The sequence below is a fragment of the Protobothrops mucrosquamatus genome, unplaced genomic scaffold, assembly GCF_001527695.2.
Source record: "Protobothrops mucrosquamatus isolate PMUCROS unplaced genomic scaffold, P.Mucros_1.0 scaffold1464, whole genome shotgun sequence".
NCBI classification, from domain to species: Eukaryota; Metazoa; Chordata; class Lepidosauria; order Squamata; family Viperidae; genus Protobothrops; species Protobothrops mucrosquamatus.
Window position 1 is genome coordinate 148,779 of NW_015387642.1, and position 18,253 is coordinate 167,031.

General features: G+C 33.5%; 1 protein-coding gene across 1 annotated transcript in view; it reads left to right on the forward strand.

The window, feature by feature from the left end:
• Nucleotides 1-17,744, forward strand: part of TMEM47 (transmembrane protein 47) — a 27,660-nt gene extending 9,916 nt beyond the window's left edge. The window contains exons 2-3 of the mRNA XM_015822105.1: nucleotides 11,787-11,927; nucleotides 17,566-17,744. Of these exons, the coding sequence (XP_015677591.1) occupies nucleotides 11,787-11,927; nucleotides 17,566-17,744 (320 nt within the window). The remainder of the gene's footprint in view (nucleotides 1-11,786; nucleotides 11,928-17,565) is intronic.
• The last annotated feature ends 509 nt before the right edge of the window (nucleotides 17,745-18,253 follow it).

Here is an 18,253-nt window from a genome sequence, read left to right on the forward strand (position 1 = left end):
GTCACTAAATGGATGGTTGCAAGTTGAGGACTTTGCCAACTTCTCCCTAGTTTTTTCTAACTTACAGAAACAAAGGATATCCTTTTGTGGATCTCCTATCTCATAACTTATTTGATCAAAGTCTTGGGATGTAGTAAACAGCCTGAATATGTCAAGTAGAAAACTGCAGGTACTCTAAATCTACGTTCTATTAATGTTAAATGAAGAAGGATATAGATACAAGTAATAAAGGTTAAGAAACTTTACTTATGTGTGGCAAACAGAACTTTAAAAAGACACACAAAAAGAAACTTCAAACCAAAACTAAATTAATCTGTCTTGCTTTTAGCCTGTTCAGATTTACTGATTAAGGTTTCAGATCGAGTGAAAGGCCAACTCAGTTTAGAATAATACTGTGCCAAAAAGGTTTTCTGCCTCTTCCCACCATCCTCATTCAATTTGAAAGAAAAGAAACAGCTCTTTATTTTTTTTGTAAAGAAGAAAATTTTGTGAAATTTGAATCAGTGAAGTATGTTAAATCTCAAAGAAAGAAATTATGGACACCTTATTCTCAAATATATATATATATAAAACATGAAAGTTAAGTTCATTTTAAGTTCTGATATTTCACTAGAATATCAGTTAGGAAAAGATGGTCAATATTTGAACACATGAAGTAGGACACAAGGAGGCTTTGTTTTTTTAGTAAATCAGTATATCTATTTAAAGGCAATATTGTTCAAGGACAGATAATGTACTAATAGATTTGTCTCACTGTAACTCTCCTTTCTTTGTATAACTTTAAGGTTACTTGTTCTTATGAATTGTGGAATAAATGCCCACTAAACAGTCATTAAATTTGGAGCAATTTCCTGTATCCGAACAGGCAATACATAATTTCATGTTGCATTCATTCTTTGTGCGAAGAATTATAGGCTACATAATTTGCTGCAATGCTTTACTTCTCTTGTTAAATTGTTCTGTAAACATGATATATACCAAAACATCATTTTTGTTGCACAAAGATTAGAGTAAATATTTAATGTCAAATATTTTATTGTTTTCAAATGTTGCCACTTGCCTATTATTTAGGTCATTTTTTATGTTTGCCACCCCAGATATGCTTCAGTATCAAATGGTATATGGGTATACAGATAGATTTTCAGATTCTATGCAGTTATTAATTGACTACCTCTGAATATATATATATTCAAGAATATACATCTATATTCAAGAGCAACATGATAACTTCTTCCAATATTCATCATCTTTTTAAGCTCAAACTTGGTTAGCAAGGAGACCTATTAGGCAGATCTTTTTTAATTTTTATTTTTTTATTTTTTATTCCCCATATTGTGTTATATGAAATGTGACTGCTAAAAAGCCAACACTGTATTTTGCTTTAATGCATTGGAATGCATTAAATTGCATTCCAATGCATTAAAGGAATGCATTGTAGGAAATATCATTTTGAAAAATAGAGTAGAACAATTCATGCTTTTAACAAAAAATTCATAATGCATGCTATGCTAAGAAATGTTGAAACTGTGAAAAGATAAGAGACGAACTATTTTAAGTTTCTAAAAGGAAAGAAAGGTCATTACTGAAGCACTGATAAACCAAAGCTTCGAAATAGAAGAAGCACACAACCCTGTTCATTTAGTCAGTCTTACAAAAATGATTCTGGAAATGTAAAGCTTATCAAATAAAGTAAACTTCAAATAAAAGTCACCAAGATGATTAAATATTGAGCAATGTTAATTTGCATGTTACCAAAAATACTCAAAAAAATTATCTCTGAAACACAGTGGTTTACAGTTAAATAAAAAATGCAGAACAATGCATAAACTGAAAATAGTGGGATTTAAAGCAATCATTATGTCTACTTCCTGATTAAGTCTGATCCATATCTTTGAATATTTGAAAATTTGAAAAGGACCACTGTATCTTAATGCCGTATAACCTGCAGTGTCTTCAAGTATTGATTAGGTATAAATCTATTTGAAGTAGTGTTCAAATGTGCCCTAAAAGATTCAGATTATGAATGTATTTCCCAACTTTTGAGGCCTAAATGTGCAAGGAAGATCTACATATTACATCTACAACCAACTGTTCTTCCTCATTTTTTAAAAAAATGTTTAAAACCTTTCCAACATTTCAGCTGTGAAAATGTGAAATTAAATCATCTTTCTAATAAAAGTAGGTGTTCAAGTGAATAACCAAAGATATAGTGTAATATATATTCTTTGGGTGCATCAGAATGAGTAAGTGAAATAAAATCAACAATTGTGAGAATTTATGTATTTGTGCCTTTGAATCAGTTTTTAGGTCCTGTTGGCTACCTGAACAAGTCCCTGCAATTTTCTTGCAAAGTTTTTCAGAAATGATTTGCCATTGCCTCTTTCCAAGAACCAAGTGATTGGCTCAAGGTCACCCAAGTGGGTCAGTATTTAAGATGGAACTAGAATTCACAGTCTCCTGGTTTTTAGCCTGACACCTTAACCACTGTACCAAACTGGCTCTGTATAAACAAGAAAACATTGTGCATGTACTGTAAAATATGTCATATTGGAAAGATTAATGAATCTGATTTTATCAAATGATGTTATATGGAAATCTAAGGGGTTTTGTAAGAGTAAATTTGGAACTTCTAGTGAGTGCCATGTTTATATCATTATAGTCTGTTACTGATAGATAATGCAAAGTGGCATCTTACATCGATTAAAGTGCTTTGTAAAAATTCTACTTAGTCTGATATTCCTAAAAGAGCTAATTTCCTTCTGGAAATGTAAATTGGAAGACTAGGACTCACTAGGCAACCTGGGACCTGTTGGGTCATCTTTTCAGAGATTTTTCTTTTCAGAGATTTTTCCTTACTAGATTCTTAGTGCTTTCAATAAGGCATTGTACATGATACAGAATTAGTTATAAAATAGGCAGATATATAAACATTTTAAATAAATAAACAAACAATGTTTGTTTGTTAGAGCTTCTAATGGAAAAGTTCTTAAAAATTCAGCAAGATATTCAGAGATGTGTCTGCCTTGAAAGTAGCCCATGTCAATCATCAGGAGCTGGCCACAGGAAATGTTTTGTAACATTTTGCATTATGTCATAAATATTTTATGACAATTTTTATGTCATAAATATTTGATAAAATTTGCCAAATTTCAATTCCACAAGAGTCATGGGTTAGTTAGCCTGTAAGTTAGCCCATTTGAGGTACTTTGGTTTAAAAATGGTTGCCCTAGGATCCACTGTTTTGCCCAAACAGAGGTTATAGATACAAGACTTTTAATAGTATATAGATTTTCATGGAGGAAACTGTTGAAAGAAAAGTCTTCATCATGGTTCAGTCCAAGCCGGGAATAAACAACATGGTGACTGCTTTGAAGGTGAGTTTCTGGCTCTTAATTCTGTGGTAATCTCTTTCATTGTAGCAAATTCCTCTTTAATCTTCCTTAGTTCCTCTTCTGATATGTTTTGGTTTGTAAAATAATCAGATGTAATCTGAAAGTCAGTTTGAGAGTTTGGGGTAGAGTTGGCTCTTAATTCTGTAGTAATCCCTTTCATTGTGGCACATATTTCTTCAGTAGCCTCATAAATCTTTTCCAGTATAAGCTTGCAGTTTAAGTGAGAGTAAAATTTCTCCATTTTAAAAGTGATTAAAGAAGATCCTTTCTTTTTTCTTTTTAGTGAAAACTGTAGTTAAGCAATGTCCACCCCCTCAGTTCCCACAGCTGCATCAGCTTATCTTTTCCAGGAATAGTTTGAAGGTCAGGTCCTTCTCTCCAAAGAATAATCCACAGTTACAATATTAACTTTTCACCACTAGATGTCCTCAGTAAATAAAAAATCTTTTCCAGACACCATTTTTTCTCCTTTTTTCTATCTTTTGAAGGAAAAAGTGGAGAAAGAAATAATCTTCCAATATAAAATAATAATACAATTCAAAAAAACATTTTTTTCTGTATCCCAAAATGAATGAAAATAAAATGTAGTCTTTAAAATATTTTGTTCTCAACGCCTTTCTTCCCATGCATACAAAAGGTGCTTTTTCCAGACGGGGAAGTAAGTCCAACCAAGCTTTTACAGGCAATAAAAAAAACCAAAGAGGGCAAAGAGAGGGGCAAAGAATGTCTCACCCGGATCCTCCACGGTGGGTCTGATACGCTTAGGTGTAATTGTGACTTCGGCTGGTGCAGCAGGGTAATCGGCCATCTTGCAGAAGCTGCTCTCTTAAGACAGGGAAGTGATCAAAAACTTTTTACAAGCAAATAGCCAGGACAGAGAGAGGGAGGAAAGGTCTCACCCGGATTCTTTATGCTTAGATGATTTTCTGACTTCAGCTGGCGCAGCAAAGTGATCGGCCATTTTACTGGCCGATCTTCTTCTCCGTCAGCCCTATGGAGTTAGCTCGGACTGTAGGGGGAGCCGCCATTCCACCACAGCCGAGCAAAAGCCTCCTTGACGGTAGTTGCCCCTCCAGGGTGATTTAAGACCCACATAAGGGTCTACCAGCGGAGGGAAAACAGCCGACAAAGAGAGAGATCTCTTTGTATGGCTGAATGTGCCGCGATCCGGAAGCGGAAGTCGACTCCAGTCTTTCTGACAAGATTATCACATCTGCATTTTTGCAGAATTGGTTTCTATTTGAGACAGAGAGATTTGGGGGAGGAGTTGGTTTCTGCCTTTAAAATCCTTTAGGGAAATATATTCTGCCTTTTAAATAATTCCAAAAATATTTCTTTCTCTGGGGGGGGGCTGACTTCCCACAAAACATAGACTACTCTAGAAACCAGCTTCATCTTGAATATTCTTTATAGTTCAATAAAAAACAAAAGAGGCAATTCTGATTATAGCCTTATAGCTGTATGATCATATTGGCATGAACTTTTCATTTGGCATGAACCTTTCATTATCCTTTGGCAACAGAAATATAATGCTTTGGACTTAATTTAAAGCAACTTTTTAAATATGGTTATTCTTTGATTAAACCATTGCAAATCAAGTTCTGAAGCTCCATTATATATCTGTTTAAGATATGTTGACAGATGACTGTAGATAATCACACCATAAAGTCTAGAAGCCTTTTAGGAGAGAGCAAAAAACTGACAAAGTATTCTTAAAATTAGGAACACAATTGCTTTGAAAGCTTCTGATTAACTTTATTACACTTGCAAATCTCGACAAATAAAAAGTCAATGCTGCTCCTTTGCATAATCACAAAAATGCTGAGGGCAAACACAAAAATATTTTCAAAAATGTGCTATCATTTCATCTTAGATCTAGAAATTTTATATCTCTGTCCATGCATTTCAGTTAAAATAATTAGCCATACCTTTTCCTAGCATATTCTTCACCATTTCTACTTTGTACTCAATTTCCTGTGCCTGCTGCCTTATTTTATTTATATATCTAAATATTTAGTACTTCAGAGTTGCCTAATATCTTGTTCACTTTCTAAAAGAAATAAAGAAAATAAAACAGTAAAATGGCATTTATGTGGTATTATAACATATTAACTGCCTCTTATTCTATGAATTTCATTGAGGTGTAATATAAATATTGAACTGAACTTTTAATTGTTTAATTGTTCATCTCATTTTTTAAAAATAACCACTCCATAAACAATTGAAATACAGAAAAACTATCAAAATGACAAAAGTCAATAAAATGGCTCCCAAATCTACATTTTTATCTAAAATAGCTTTTATAACATGTATAAATGTAGAATCTACTTACAGGTCAGTAGAAAACCTGGCAGATGATTTATTAACTGCTATGGTTTTTTTTAAAAAGAAGAACAATGTGCAGCTAATTTAAATAAAGGAATTTGATTCAGACCAGTGTTTTTCAAATTTGGCAACTTTAACATATATGGATTTCAACTCCCAGAATTCCCAAGCTAGCGGTTCTGAAAGTTGAAGTCCATACATCTTAAAGTCGCCTAGTTTGAAAAACACTGATTTAGACTGAACTATGCTAGTCATCTCTCTTTTGCAGAATCAATCCAGCTATATTCATCCAATTAAGATATAAAAACTATTAACATATGAAAAGAAAAAGCATTTCACAGAAGAGGTCATTTGTTTTTCACCTTAGAAAAGAAAACCTATCTGCAAGAGAGGCCCAGCAGTTCAGACTTTCTCTCTTGAATATTCACATTTAGCAAGGTCATACTGGACAGCTTAGATTTTGTGGGGGAAGAAGCACTGAGATCAGCCTATAAATCTTGAACTTCTATGGGTGATTAATGCATGATGTTATTGTTGTTGCTATCATCTATACATTAGAAGTGACTCTTTTGAATTGGGCCTTTAGAGTCACACAGAACATTAACTTGTACATTTGGGCTGGGAAAATTTGATCCAGGACAGAATGGGCATCTTAATTTTAGGTGAAGAAATGATGTCAAAGGGAACCTTTAAAAAACTGAAACTTCCTATGTTATCACTTGGAAAGATTTTCAGAGGCAAAATACTGTAGCTGCCTTGATCCCTTCTTTGCCCCTAAAAATACTAAAGGGCACTCCTTATAACTCAGAATACCCTATTCCTTCTCTCACTTTGTAGGAGATCATATTGTGAGAGCCCAATCCTGAGTACATAGGTCATAGCATGTTCCTCAGGATCAGTTACCCACATTTCACTTTGAAACAGTTTATGTCTGTAGCTTTCCTTAATATGATAACATTTTTACTTACCGTACTTAGATCTTCAGATTGTAAATTATTTCAAGAAGTTTCAATTGCTCTTGAATTGTCATTTCATAGTAAGAATTTTATATTGCATTTAGTGAAGTGAGCTAGCAATGTTTATTTTCTAAGAGTTTCAATTAAAAACCTGTTCAGACATTCCCTTTGCATCTTCAATCCAATACAGACATGGTGAGCAGTCAATTCCTTCTTCTAATCATACTAGTGATATACGCTAATTGAAATGATAGTCTCCTTGGTTAGAACATAGTTATTTGCTGCAGGAAGCTATAGAAAGAACATTGGTAGTAGACCAATGCCAACTAATGTTGAAGTGTTTGCATTTTCTGGAGGATTGTACAATACTGTGTTGTAAGCAGAGATATTTTGTAATATCAATTATCAGGACAACTAAGACTTGAGGAAATCATTCTGTGCCTCTGCATTAACTTGACTAGATAAAGAGAATGCCTGACAGAGACTTGCTACTAACTCAGACCACTTGAGACTCACAATCTGATAGTGGGTACTAGACAGAGAAATGCATAGTTTTGTGACTAGTATTGGGGGAACCTTTCACTAAATTATTAAGTGTGAAAAAAGGAGGGATAGAAATTTTAAAAATCTCATTAATTTGTGTCTTAAGGGATGTTTGACCCAGCTTTAATTTGGCTATTTATTAATAACATATTTCAAAATTTATATAACAATTCTAGAACAAATAATTTATTTACCTATATTTTATTGTATTTTAAAAGCTCGACTACCAGCTGTTCTGATGTTCTGCTGGCAAAAAACAAACAAATAAACAAAACAAAATGCTTTTTTTCTGGAAGATTTTTGCATTATCTTCCTACTCCATTTTAGGAATACAAAAAAGAAAAGAAAAGTAACCATGGAAAGACGTTCATAAAATTATTTATTTGCATGAATGGTCAATGCATAATGATTTGTTGTCATCTGGAACAATTGCAGGTTATTTATATAGGAGCTAATTCATTTGTGGAATTCATTAGCACAAGTTCTGACTGTGGCCCATAAATTGAATAGCTTTGAAAGGAAAAAGAATAGATCTATAAAAGACTAAGTCTTGAAGACTTCGCCTTACCTCTGCATTGGATATATGTCTCCAAATACAGGAGAATCAGTGGAAAAAAAAATATGTTTCCAACTTTTGCTGGTGAGCACCACAGAGTCATCTGGTAAGCCACTGTAAGAAACAAAATTCCAAGTTTTGATCAGAACCAACAAGGCTTCTGTTACATATTATGTCTTAGTTGTGGTGATCTTTGGGGAGTTCTATAACTCTCTGAGTAATTCATTTTGAACAAACATTCCTGTAAAATTATTTTAAAATACATTAAATTAGCACCACAAAAATTATTAACATTAAAAAAGTCAACAATTGACCACTGGCATGAAGTTTTATGCACATATATGGCAGAGATGATGTTTTTATTCTTGTTAAATTTCATCAGAGTGTAGAGTCTCACAACTACAAAATGGAGGTCTCTAATTTTAATCCTCAACAGTCAAAACACTGGCTGTTAAAATCTCAGGTCAAAATTATTTGGCTATTATCAGATTTTATGCCATCAGCTATAAATCTTAGCGCTCTATTACCTTTGCTTCTGTTTTTTTATGTAATATATATAACTGTCTGATTGGATAGTGTGCAAAACAGTTTTAAAAACTGGTAATTACATTTAATTTAAATAAAACAAACTGGCCCAGGCCTGGAACTGTGATAAAAGTTTTGAAGTCAAAATGTTTATTTTTTTAAATAGTAATTTGATTATAGATTACAATAACATCAGTAAAAAATAATACAGTACAAACTATAAAAAAGAAAAAATGGAAGGGCTAGAAATAAATAATATAGTAAAGAAAAAGAAAAGAAATATATGAAGTAGTTCCCACTTCCCACATTCATCATAACAAGTATGTCTAGTTTAACGAAGAGAAGGACGAGGGGGGACATGATAGCAGTGTTCCAATATCTTAGGGGCTGCCACAAAGAAGAGGGAGTCAGGCTATTCTGCAAAGCGCCTGAAGGCAGGACAAGAAGCAACGGGTGGAAACTAACCAAAGAGAGAAGCAACCTAGAACTAAGGAGAAACTTCCTGACAGTTAGAACAATNGGCCGTAAAGATGTGTAGCATTAGATAGAGTGTTCCTTTATCATGTTTTTGTATAGTAATACCAAGAAGGAAGAGTTCTGGTTTTAGTTCTACCTCTGTTGTTAATATTTCTTCTAACCATTTTTGAACCTTGTTCCAAAAAACACGGGCTTTCGGGCACTCCCACCACATATGATAATATGTCCCTCTTGCCAAATTAACACTGGAAGTTTTTAAGAAGAAACTGGACAGCCATTTGTCCAAAATGGTATAGGGTTTCCTGCCTGAGCAGGAGGTTGGACTAGATGACCTCCGAGATCCCTTCCAACTTTATTATTATTATTATTATTATTATTATTATTATTATTATTATTATTATTATTATAGTATAAACTATTTTACCACTTTCTCTTAAAATACATCAAGTGATCACTTCTTCCCAGATTCCATTTCTTATAGAGTCTATAGGTTATTGTTTAAAAATGTACTTCAGTATATCCAACTTTAAAATATTTTGCTTCATTCTGTAGTTGTGAGTTGGGTTTGAGTCTTCAGCTTCCCTAGATCCTTGTAGTGTCCAATTTTAAAGTCTTGCACAGTTTTTTAAAAAATTCAAAACAAATGCATAATCCCATAGGTAGCACTTGTTATGGTTAGTTCCAAAATCTTATTTCAAATTTACCTGGACCTTAGTCCATTTGTAACTTTTTAAAATCAAAATTTCAATTGCCCTTTTGCTGTTTATTTTTTCAAAACTTATATTTAAAACTTCTTTCACTAAGGACTAAAGGAAACTCACCTGGTGCATAAAACATGTTGATCCAAAGGCTCTTAATAAGTGAGAAGCAGTTAACAAGTAATTTCTGAAAGAATTAAAAAAGGAAATACTATACAAAATTAGGATCCTTTTAAAGATGCTGAATACAGTTTGAGCAAGATCGGTATTTGTTTGTCTACCAGACCTTTAAACCTGCCAGACACTGTTATCTTGCAATCTGCTTCTGAGGAGCAGCCATCTGGAGCACTTATGAACAATCTCAAGTCCTCTACTTATCTGGAGAGGAATTATCGAAAACCCAGTCTATCCACTGGCTCTTTATTTTGCTGTGGTTCTTGGCTCCATTTTTTGCAGAGCCATCTTCAGTCTGCCATTTCTTCCCTGGATGTCTTAATTTTGAATAATTCTAGATCTCACTAACATTAGAAAAAGTATTTTCAACTATAAAAAGGCAGTTAGTGGGCTCTATTTGCCATTGGAACATGTCTGGTAAAGTTAGAATATGAAATAAAATTTGGATGAAACGTTTAAATTTCAAGACATTTTATACATATTTAAAATAGTATTTCCTTTTTTTTAAGGAAATGAGATTATAAATGTTCAGAGGTACATGTAGATTAAATTAAAAAAATAGTTTATCAGTCTGAGATATTGTTAAAATCTAATTGATTATATGCCATCAACACATTTTTTACTATCAGCAGTCACATATTCTCCATGATGTCAAAATTTACCAGTCCTCAGAAAATTATTTTGCTGAAGCTTGTTTTTTATTTGGAAGAATATTCCTAGTGATCTCCATAGGAACTTACTATCCAGAGCTAAGGGAAAGCTGGAGGAATGTTTTCTTTCAAGAGTACAATAATAACCTCCATCTATAATATACCTAGTAATTATCAGTCTTTGCTTTATTTCCATTGTTAAATCTTTTTTTTTCAAAAGAAAAAAAACTCAGATTGTTATTATATGTCGATCCAAGTTTTTCTATAGAAATTGAAATCCCCAGCTGAACAATGCCTATAATACAAACAGCCAAAATGGCCCAAAATAGTGGGTAAAAGTGTTGAGTTTTTCTGAATTCTTCAATAGCCAACAAATTACAAAAAGTGGGAAATGGGAAAATAAGGAAATTCATAACAAGTCCAGATGTTTCCTGAGGTCTGCAGTGCAAAATCAGTCTCAAAATGAAGATTACAGAATAAATGTATTTGATAACATGTATTAATGTTAATTTTCATCTAGCTCAGTGGTTCTCAACCTGTGGGACGGGATCCAATTTGGGGTTGATCGACCATTTCATGGGGGTCGCCAAGCAAGGCTGTCCGCCATTTTTTTTGTCCATTTTTTCCCCTTTTCCGGTGGGTGCCTTACCTCCCTTGGGCTGGGCCAGCTGGTGGTCAGCCTGCTCTGTCTCTGCCGCTTGCCAGCTACGCCTCGGCTGGCGCAGGGGGCGGAACCACGCATGCACGGCGCTCCCGGGCAGGGAAAGCCCTCGACTTACGACCGGTTGGGTAGTCCTCGACTTACGACCGGTTTAGTCCTCGACTTACGACCGGTTTAGTCCTAGACTTACGACCGGTTTAGTCCTCGACTTATGACCGGTTGGGGTCGCGGCATTAAAAAGGTTGAGAACCACTGATAGCTGTCAGGGAGAAAAGAGCCTGGTTTACTTCCACAACTCAGAAAATACAAAAGCTAGTAGTTCTTATTTTGTGCTTTGTCCACAGGGATGTAAGAGCAGAAATAAACATTTGAAGTCTGTATATTAGCAAAGCTGAGAGAAATTTATATGGGTAAACCAAACTGCATACTGGTTGCAGGGCTTGCAAACTCAAATTACTTTGCCCTGGGTTGTTGAAAACCTATTTCTTTGGAGACACCATTTTCTCTTTAAGAGCTCAGGGTGGGGAGTTGCATTGGTTAGGGCCGGCCAACATGGAATTGGTTATTTTGCAGAATTCATATATTTTCATTTCATAAAATAAGATGTGATAGTATGTTTTTCCTATAGAATATAGGTCAAATACACAAATGTCAGTCTCTAAATGAAAAGCTTATAAACTCTGTAAAGAGTATGTTTAGAGTTCTGCTGTCACATAATAAAGAAGTTTATTTATGTCATACTTTTTATTATCTATTTCTATTCCAATGAAGATCTCTTTATTTGAGTTAGTCTGAACTAAACTCCCACCTTTTTCCTTTTTCTTTATAGATTGGCAGATTGCTACCCTTTCTATGCTGTTGGGTGGTGCTGCCATAATTCTTATAGCTTTCTTGGTTGGACTAATTTCTATCTGCGTGGGATCACGGAGGAGGTTCTACAGGCCCGTCGCTGTCATGCTGTTTGCAGCAGGTAAGTTAACTGCTGTTCTGAAATATGTACAACATTAGATAGCTGCTACTTTCTCAAGAATAGAGATAAAACATCTCTGATAATCCAAAAATAATTCTTTCATTTCAGATTGTTCAGCTTTTGTTTACATGGCCAAGAAATCCCAAGATTTTCCTTCCAGGCCAACTCTTTCTATGATTTAAAATTTGAAGAGCATTCTTTATCGAAGGGCAAAATCCCGGTGGCAACTAAATGAAAGAGGGATTCGGTATCTATTTTTTTAGCCTAGGTGTCATCCCTCCAATCTAAGCATTAGAAGAAATAAAGCACATATTGTCACTTGATAATAGTAGTATCTTATCTCGTCCGGCATTGCTTGCTTGACATTTTTAAAACACATTGTAGGTGATTATAATAGATGCCAATCCAGGTCTTTGTAAAAACTTAAGGGACTTTATCTTTCAATGTACAGTGTCAGTGTTCTTTAGGATTAGTTTTGGAAATCATTCATATAAAAAATAAATAGGATTAAACTCAAATGTGTTTATATTTTTTATGCTCCACAGAAAGCCTTACTTTCATTGTGTCAGCTTTGCCTTTTGTTATTTATTTTAATAGCCTTCATAGTATATAAATCCCTTATTTTTCAAAGGAAAGGGATTATATGAAGAAATTAGTTTTTAAGGCTCATATGAAAACTCAGGGATGTTCTCTAGTGGAATATACTGTATAACAAAATCATCATTTGGTATGGATTTGAATATTCATCAAGTTAGCTAATAATAGAGTTTTCCCTTCCTTCTTGCTAAGTTTTCCAGCTGCAGCTTCCTTTCTGTCAATTACGTTTTTGCTGGAACTGAAATAGTAAGCTTATCTGATATATCATAACAGAGAGAATGACAACTATCTAGTCTGCTAGATGGATTTTTAAAAATCGATTTAAAAACATGTAGAATCCAGGTTCTTAGTAGTTCAAGGATGAATATAATTATAAGGAAAAGAATCCTACTGCCCTCTTCTGTTTCCATTATTTTAGTTAAACCATTTAAGAAAGAAAGGAATACATGTAGGTGTCATTATAGTGAAGCTGTATCTTTCTAATTTTCAAAACTATTTGCAAGGATTGTTTTGATCTTCGTTCCATTCACTGGCAGAAAACAGGAAGAATTGTTTACTGAAAACGTATTTTATTTTAATTGTTTTACTTAAACATTTATAGTTCTTCAGCTGCTTTCATTCAAGCCTTTTCACCTCATGTGCTTTGAAAAAAGCTTCAGTTATCTGACAGAAAAAGAAAGATGAGAAGGATTATATTAGAGGAAAAAGTATCTTAAGTAGACTTCTCTTAAGCATTTGATTGATAACACAAATAATTCTAAACATTCAACAATTATAAAACTTGTAATAAACAATGCTGCAGAAGCTAGAAAAGAAAATAAGCCATTTAGTTTTCACATATTTGTTAAGAGTGAAAAGAGTGTGTGAGAGAGAAATTGGTTCAGTGATGACAAAAATATATCAGAATAGAAGTTAGTTTGCTATTTTCTCTTGGTTTAGAAGTTCTGTAGAAATAAATGAGTCTGCCATTAACAATAGAAATTTGTCAACAATAAAAAAAATGCTTCAGTGCCTTGAGATGATTCTGCTAATAAACAAGAATGGATTTTTTTCAAAATGTTTATTCAAATGTCTAAATTTGCATTTACCATCAAAATGTTAGTATAAACTTAAAAGTTAATCCCTCCAATAAACTAACTTTCATTACATGAAGGCTGCATTTTATAATCAAGAGAGTAAAACAGTTTTTCATGAAAAAAAACCCTGTCTAGAAAAAATATATATATACATTTGTGTATTGCGATGTTTTAAAAAAATTAACTTTGACTCACTAATGCTGTGAAGGAAATGAAATGAATTACAGATATAGAATTAAAGAACTTGAAAGGTCATTAACTCCCTATTCAGTGCAGGGATCAAAATTAAATCATCCTCAAGAGATTGTTGTTCAGCCTTTGACCATATTCACTCAACAAAGAGAAACTCACATTTCCTTGATAAATGAATTAACTGTCCAAATGCTGTTTCCACCAGGAAGTTTTTCCTAATATTTATTTCTATTCTATGTTTCTATTACTTAATAATAATTTTTGTATCATGCATTGTGGGATGATAAAGAGAAGAACTTCCTGCATCTTCCTGCACCACCTCCTCCCCTTCTTCTTCCCCCCTCCTCCTCCTGTATATATGATTACACCAGTGGTGGGATTCAAATATGTGAACAATCGGTTCTCTGTGTGGATGCCGCTTCCGGAAGTCCATTCTGGGCCTGGGCAACAAAAAATTAGCTACCGGTTCTGCCGAAGTGGTGTGAACCGGCTGAATCCCACCACTGGATTACACCCAAAATTACATTTGCTTTTTTAGCAGCCACATCACATTCCTGTAATAAGCTTTTATTCTAGTATCTTTTCACATTTACATTTTATTTCTTTTTCATAAGTGTATTTGTCTGCATTCCTTTATCTTTTCAAATCTAATCAATATCATTTTGGATTTTGTTTTACTTGTATATGAAATGTGACAATATTTAAATATTTATTTAATTTAAATCATAATGATAATTCCACAGCACCTCACTCAATACACATTTGCTAAGACATTGAGGGATACTCTTCAAGTTCAATTTTTTGTTTAATGAACCTGCCATCTAGTCCATATTTAACTAGCTTGCTAATTAGAATTTCATGGGCCTTTTTATCACTTTCCCAATGTCAAGATGTACATGCATTGTGATTTTTTTCTACAATCTTTCAAGATATTGATAATCATAATTAGTGGTTTCTATTTCGCCAAATTCTTTCTGCCATATCTTTCAAAGATAGGAATAAAATGTGTCCTCTTCAAACCATTTGATACTTTACCTATTCTTCATGATTTCTCACAGTGAATGGACCGAAGTTTGGATAGACCATCAGCAAGTTCTTCAGTTCTTTTTTCTTAATTGGATGGTTGCTAATTTAACCCCTTTTGACAGGAATACAGGTATTAATTGTCAGCGTATATAGAAAATTAATAGACTAACCAAGAGTATAATGGATTAATGCAGAGGTATGACTAAACACATATTATGAATGATCAGTTTCACTTAGTCAAATTTAGTCAAAATGGATATTTAAAAAAACATAAACATCTACACATTTATTAATCTTCTGAACAAATTTGTTTAAAATTGTTTAGGTTATAAACAGTATTCCATATTTTAATTAAAGAATTCAAATTAAAATAATGGAAGTTATGTGCTTTTGTATATATATGTAGCTCCCCAAAGTTTTATACACAATTTAATTATATACACAGTTCCATAGGAATTATATTTAACTACTAGTTAATATAACAAATCATATGTGATAAATAAGCTTCCCTTGATTATATTACTTCATTAACTTCTCCTCTGTTATAATCTGTTTATAGAAATCATTAATTTTGCCACCTGTGTTCTTGGCAATTCTCATAAAAGTCTGAACAATATAAACAGAAAAAGAATAATGGAAGGGGAACAGGGATTGCTCTTTAGAATCCTCACATGTGTTATTTTGTTCTAATAACGTATGATTTATATATGCTGCTGACTATTTGGATTGATGTATTCTTTGTGGATTAAATATAACTCATTGTGGTAATGTAATTTCAATGTTACTGAGTATTGGCTAAGCAAATTTAGATTGTGTATCACTTTAAAATGAAACACACATTCCCAAAGGATTCCTATGCAATGTTTTTTTTAAATAATATGGGCTGCTTGTGGGGATTTTTTTTAAAGATTTTCTTTTATTCTACCTTTATTATTTTTATAAATAACTCAAAGGAGCAAACATAGCTAATACTCCTTCTTTCTCCTATTTTCCCCACAACAAACCTTTGAGGTGGATTGGGCTGAGAGAGTGGCTGGTTCAAAGTTACCCAGCTGGTTTTCATGCCTAGGTCTGGGCTGGAACTTACCGCCTCCTGGTTTCTAGTCTGGCCCTAAAACCTAGACCATTTGAGTCATTTCTCAGACACTCTCTGAAAAGTTTCGTTTATAAAGAAGAAGCAAATGTTTATAAAATACTGTAACAAGTTACATTTCCTGAAATGTGTCAGTTTAAATGGCAGATGAAACAATAAATAATAGACTATTTCTTTCATAAAAATTCAACAGCTATGGATTGTTAGGGGGAATGTAAGGCTTTTGGTCCTTACAGTTATCGGATCCAGTTTGAAGATTTTTTCATTGCCATATTGAAATGATTTGTGTTTTAATCTCTGTGTGTCTTGCTTCTCTGTCTCTCTGTCTTACACTTCTGTAGTGTACCTGCTATGTAGTATTTTTATGGTAGGGCAAAAATCTTCTGTTCCTTTTATTGTATGTATTTTTATGTTTCTTTCTACGTTTGGAAGATTACTGAGATTCATATTTTTTCCTAGGATTATAGGTATCAGTTTACATATGATATGATGTAGAAGATGGATATATTTCTTCTTTGAATAACAAATCTTCTGGTCATTGAAGCCCACAAATCTGCTTTTTACCTGAGCCAGGGGTGTATTACTTTATGGTACCATATCAGTTTCTTTGGTTACCTGAGATGAAAATATACTGTAGCAACAGCCAATGCTGGAGATTTTATAAGCAATTTAATGCCAGACAAGTAGTAGAAATTTCCCTCTTGCTGTTTATGTACAAATATGCCCTAAATATTTGTCCTAAATGCAAGTCCTAAAGATGCTTACAAGACAGAGAGGGTGAATTGACATCCCCTTTTGGAATAATCAGTGAAAATGCAGAGGTAAAAGTATTTTAGCAAATAAGAATTTTAGATTGATCATTAGTCTGCATTATTATTAGTATTATTAGCATTAATTGAGAAAATAAGTTACTATCTTTTATTTGTTAGTGAAAACAGAATAAGTAGCATATACAAGAATAAAGCTGCAGACCCTATGATTCATTAGGATTTTTTTAATATTTAGGATTTTCAAATTATGTATTGCCCTAGTCCTCAGTACTCTTCAATAATCAGAGTTGTGCATTTTTGTATTGAGCAGGCATAACTTCTAATGCTATATGGATTTTTATATAGCTCTACCACATGGGTGTCAAACTCATGATGTCACATGATGTGTTGCGACATATCATGACTTTTTCCCCATTGTCGGCAATGGGGTGGGTGCAGTTTTGGTGTGACGTATCTGACCCACGAGCCAGAAGTTGATACCCCTGCTACCACATATCAGAATTTTTTATATTCAACTTTCTCTAAAGCGCATTCCTCTTTGCCTCTAATCTTTTTCAAATATAACTGATTTCATACATAGACATTACAAATATCTGTAGTTTTATAAAGTTCAACTAACAATGGCATATGGTAATATATTTCATTGCTGTTGATAAAACAGCTTTGCTGACCTTGTAGAAAGAAAATTCCTAATTCAGAACATTAAAATACATGATTTCTAATCCAATCCAGGGAGGGTCATATGTTAATTTTTAAATAAGAAGTAGGTAACATTCAGAAAGTTATATTAAAATACATCCTGAAGATTTTGTGTTGAATTTGTACTAGATAATTGAGACAAATTGTATCTGACTCCCTTTTCCTCTCCTCTTTTTTTTTCCCAGTGGTTCTTCAGGTCTGCAGTCTTGTCCTTTACCCAATCAAGTTCATTGAGACTGTCAACTTAAGAATATACCATGAGTTCAACTGGGGCTATGGCCTGGCTTGGGGTGCAACTATATTTTCATTTGGGGGTGCCATACTTTATTGTCTGAACCCTAAGAACTATGAAGACTACTATTAAAGGAAACTTCTTCTTTTGTAAGGAAAGGAATAAAACAAGGATTGTCCTGTCTTTTATAAGTGTTTTTAGTACTTTTGTAGAGTGTCAAGCTGTCTACTCTATTGATTTATTAGCCATTACTTTTTGGCTATAACTACTGCAAATAGCTTTTTAACATCTCTTAAAAAAACCTGATAAATTACATCTGCTACATCTGTAGTGAAATGAAAAAAAAGTGGCAGCTACAGTAAGGAAGGTAATGGATATGAGAAAAAGCAGCTGTATTTGTTATAGTCTACTAGCACAAAAATTGTGCAATTGCCTCTTTATATCATACATGATGATATATGCTGAAATATGCTGAAGCTTACCAACTTAGGCTCCTGTCTTTTATTGGTCCTGGGACTCTTACACAAAATAAATGACTGGATCTGAGAGAAGACAAGACAACTCATAAGAACATGATTCAGCAGTTCTCAAACAAGATGAGTTTGTACATTTTCCAGCCAGCTGTGGTATGTCAACAAGTC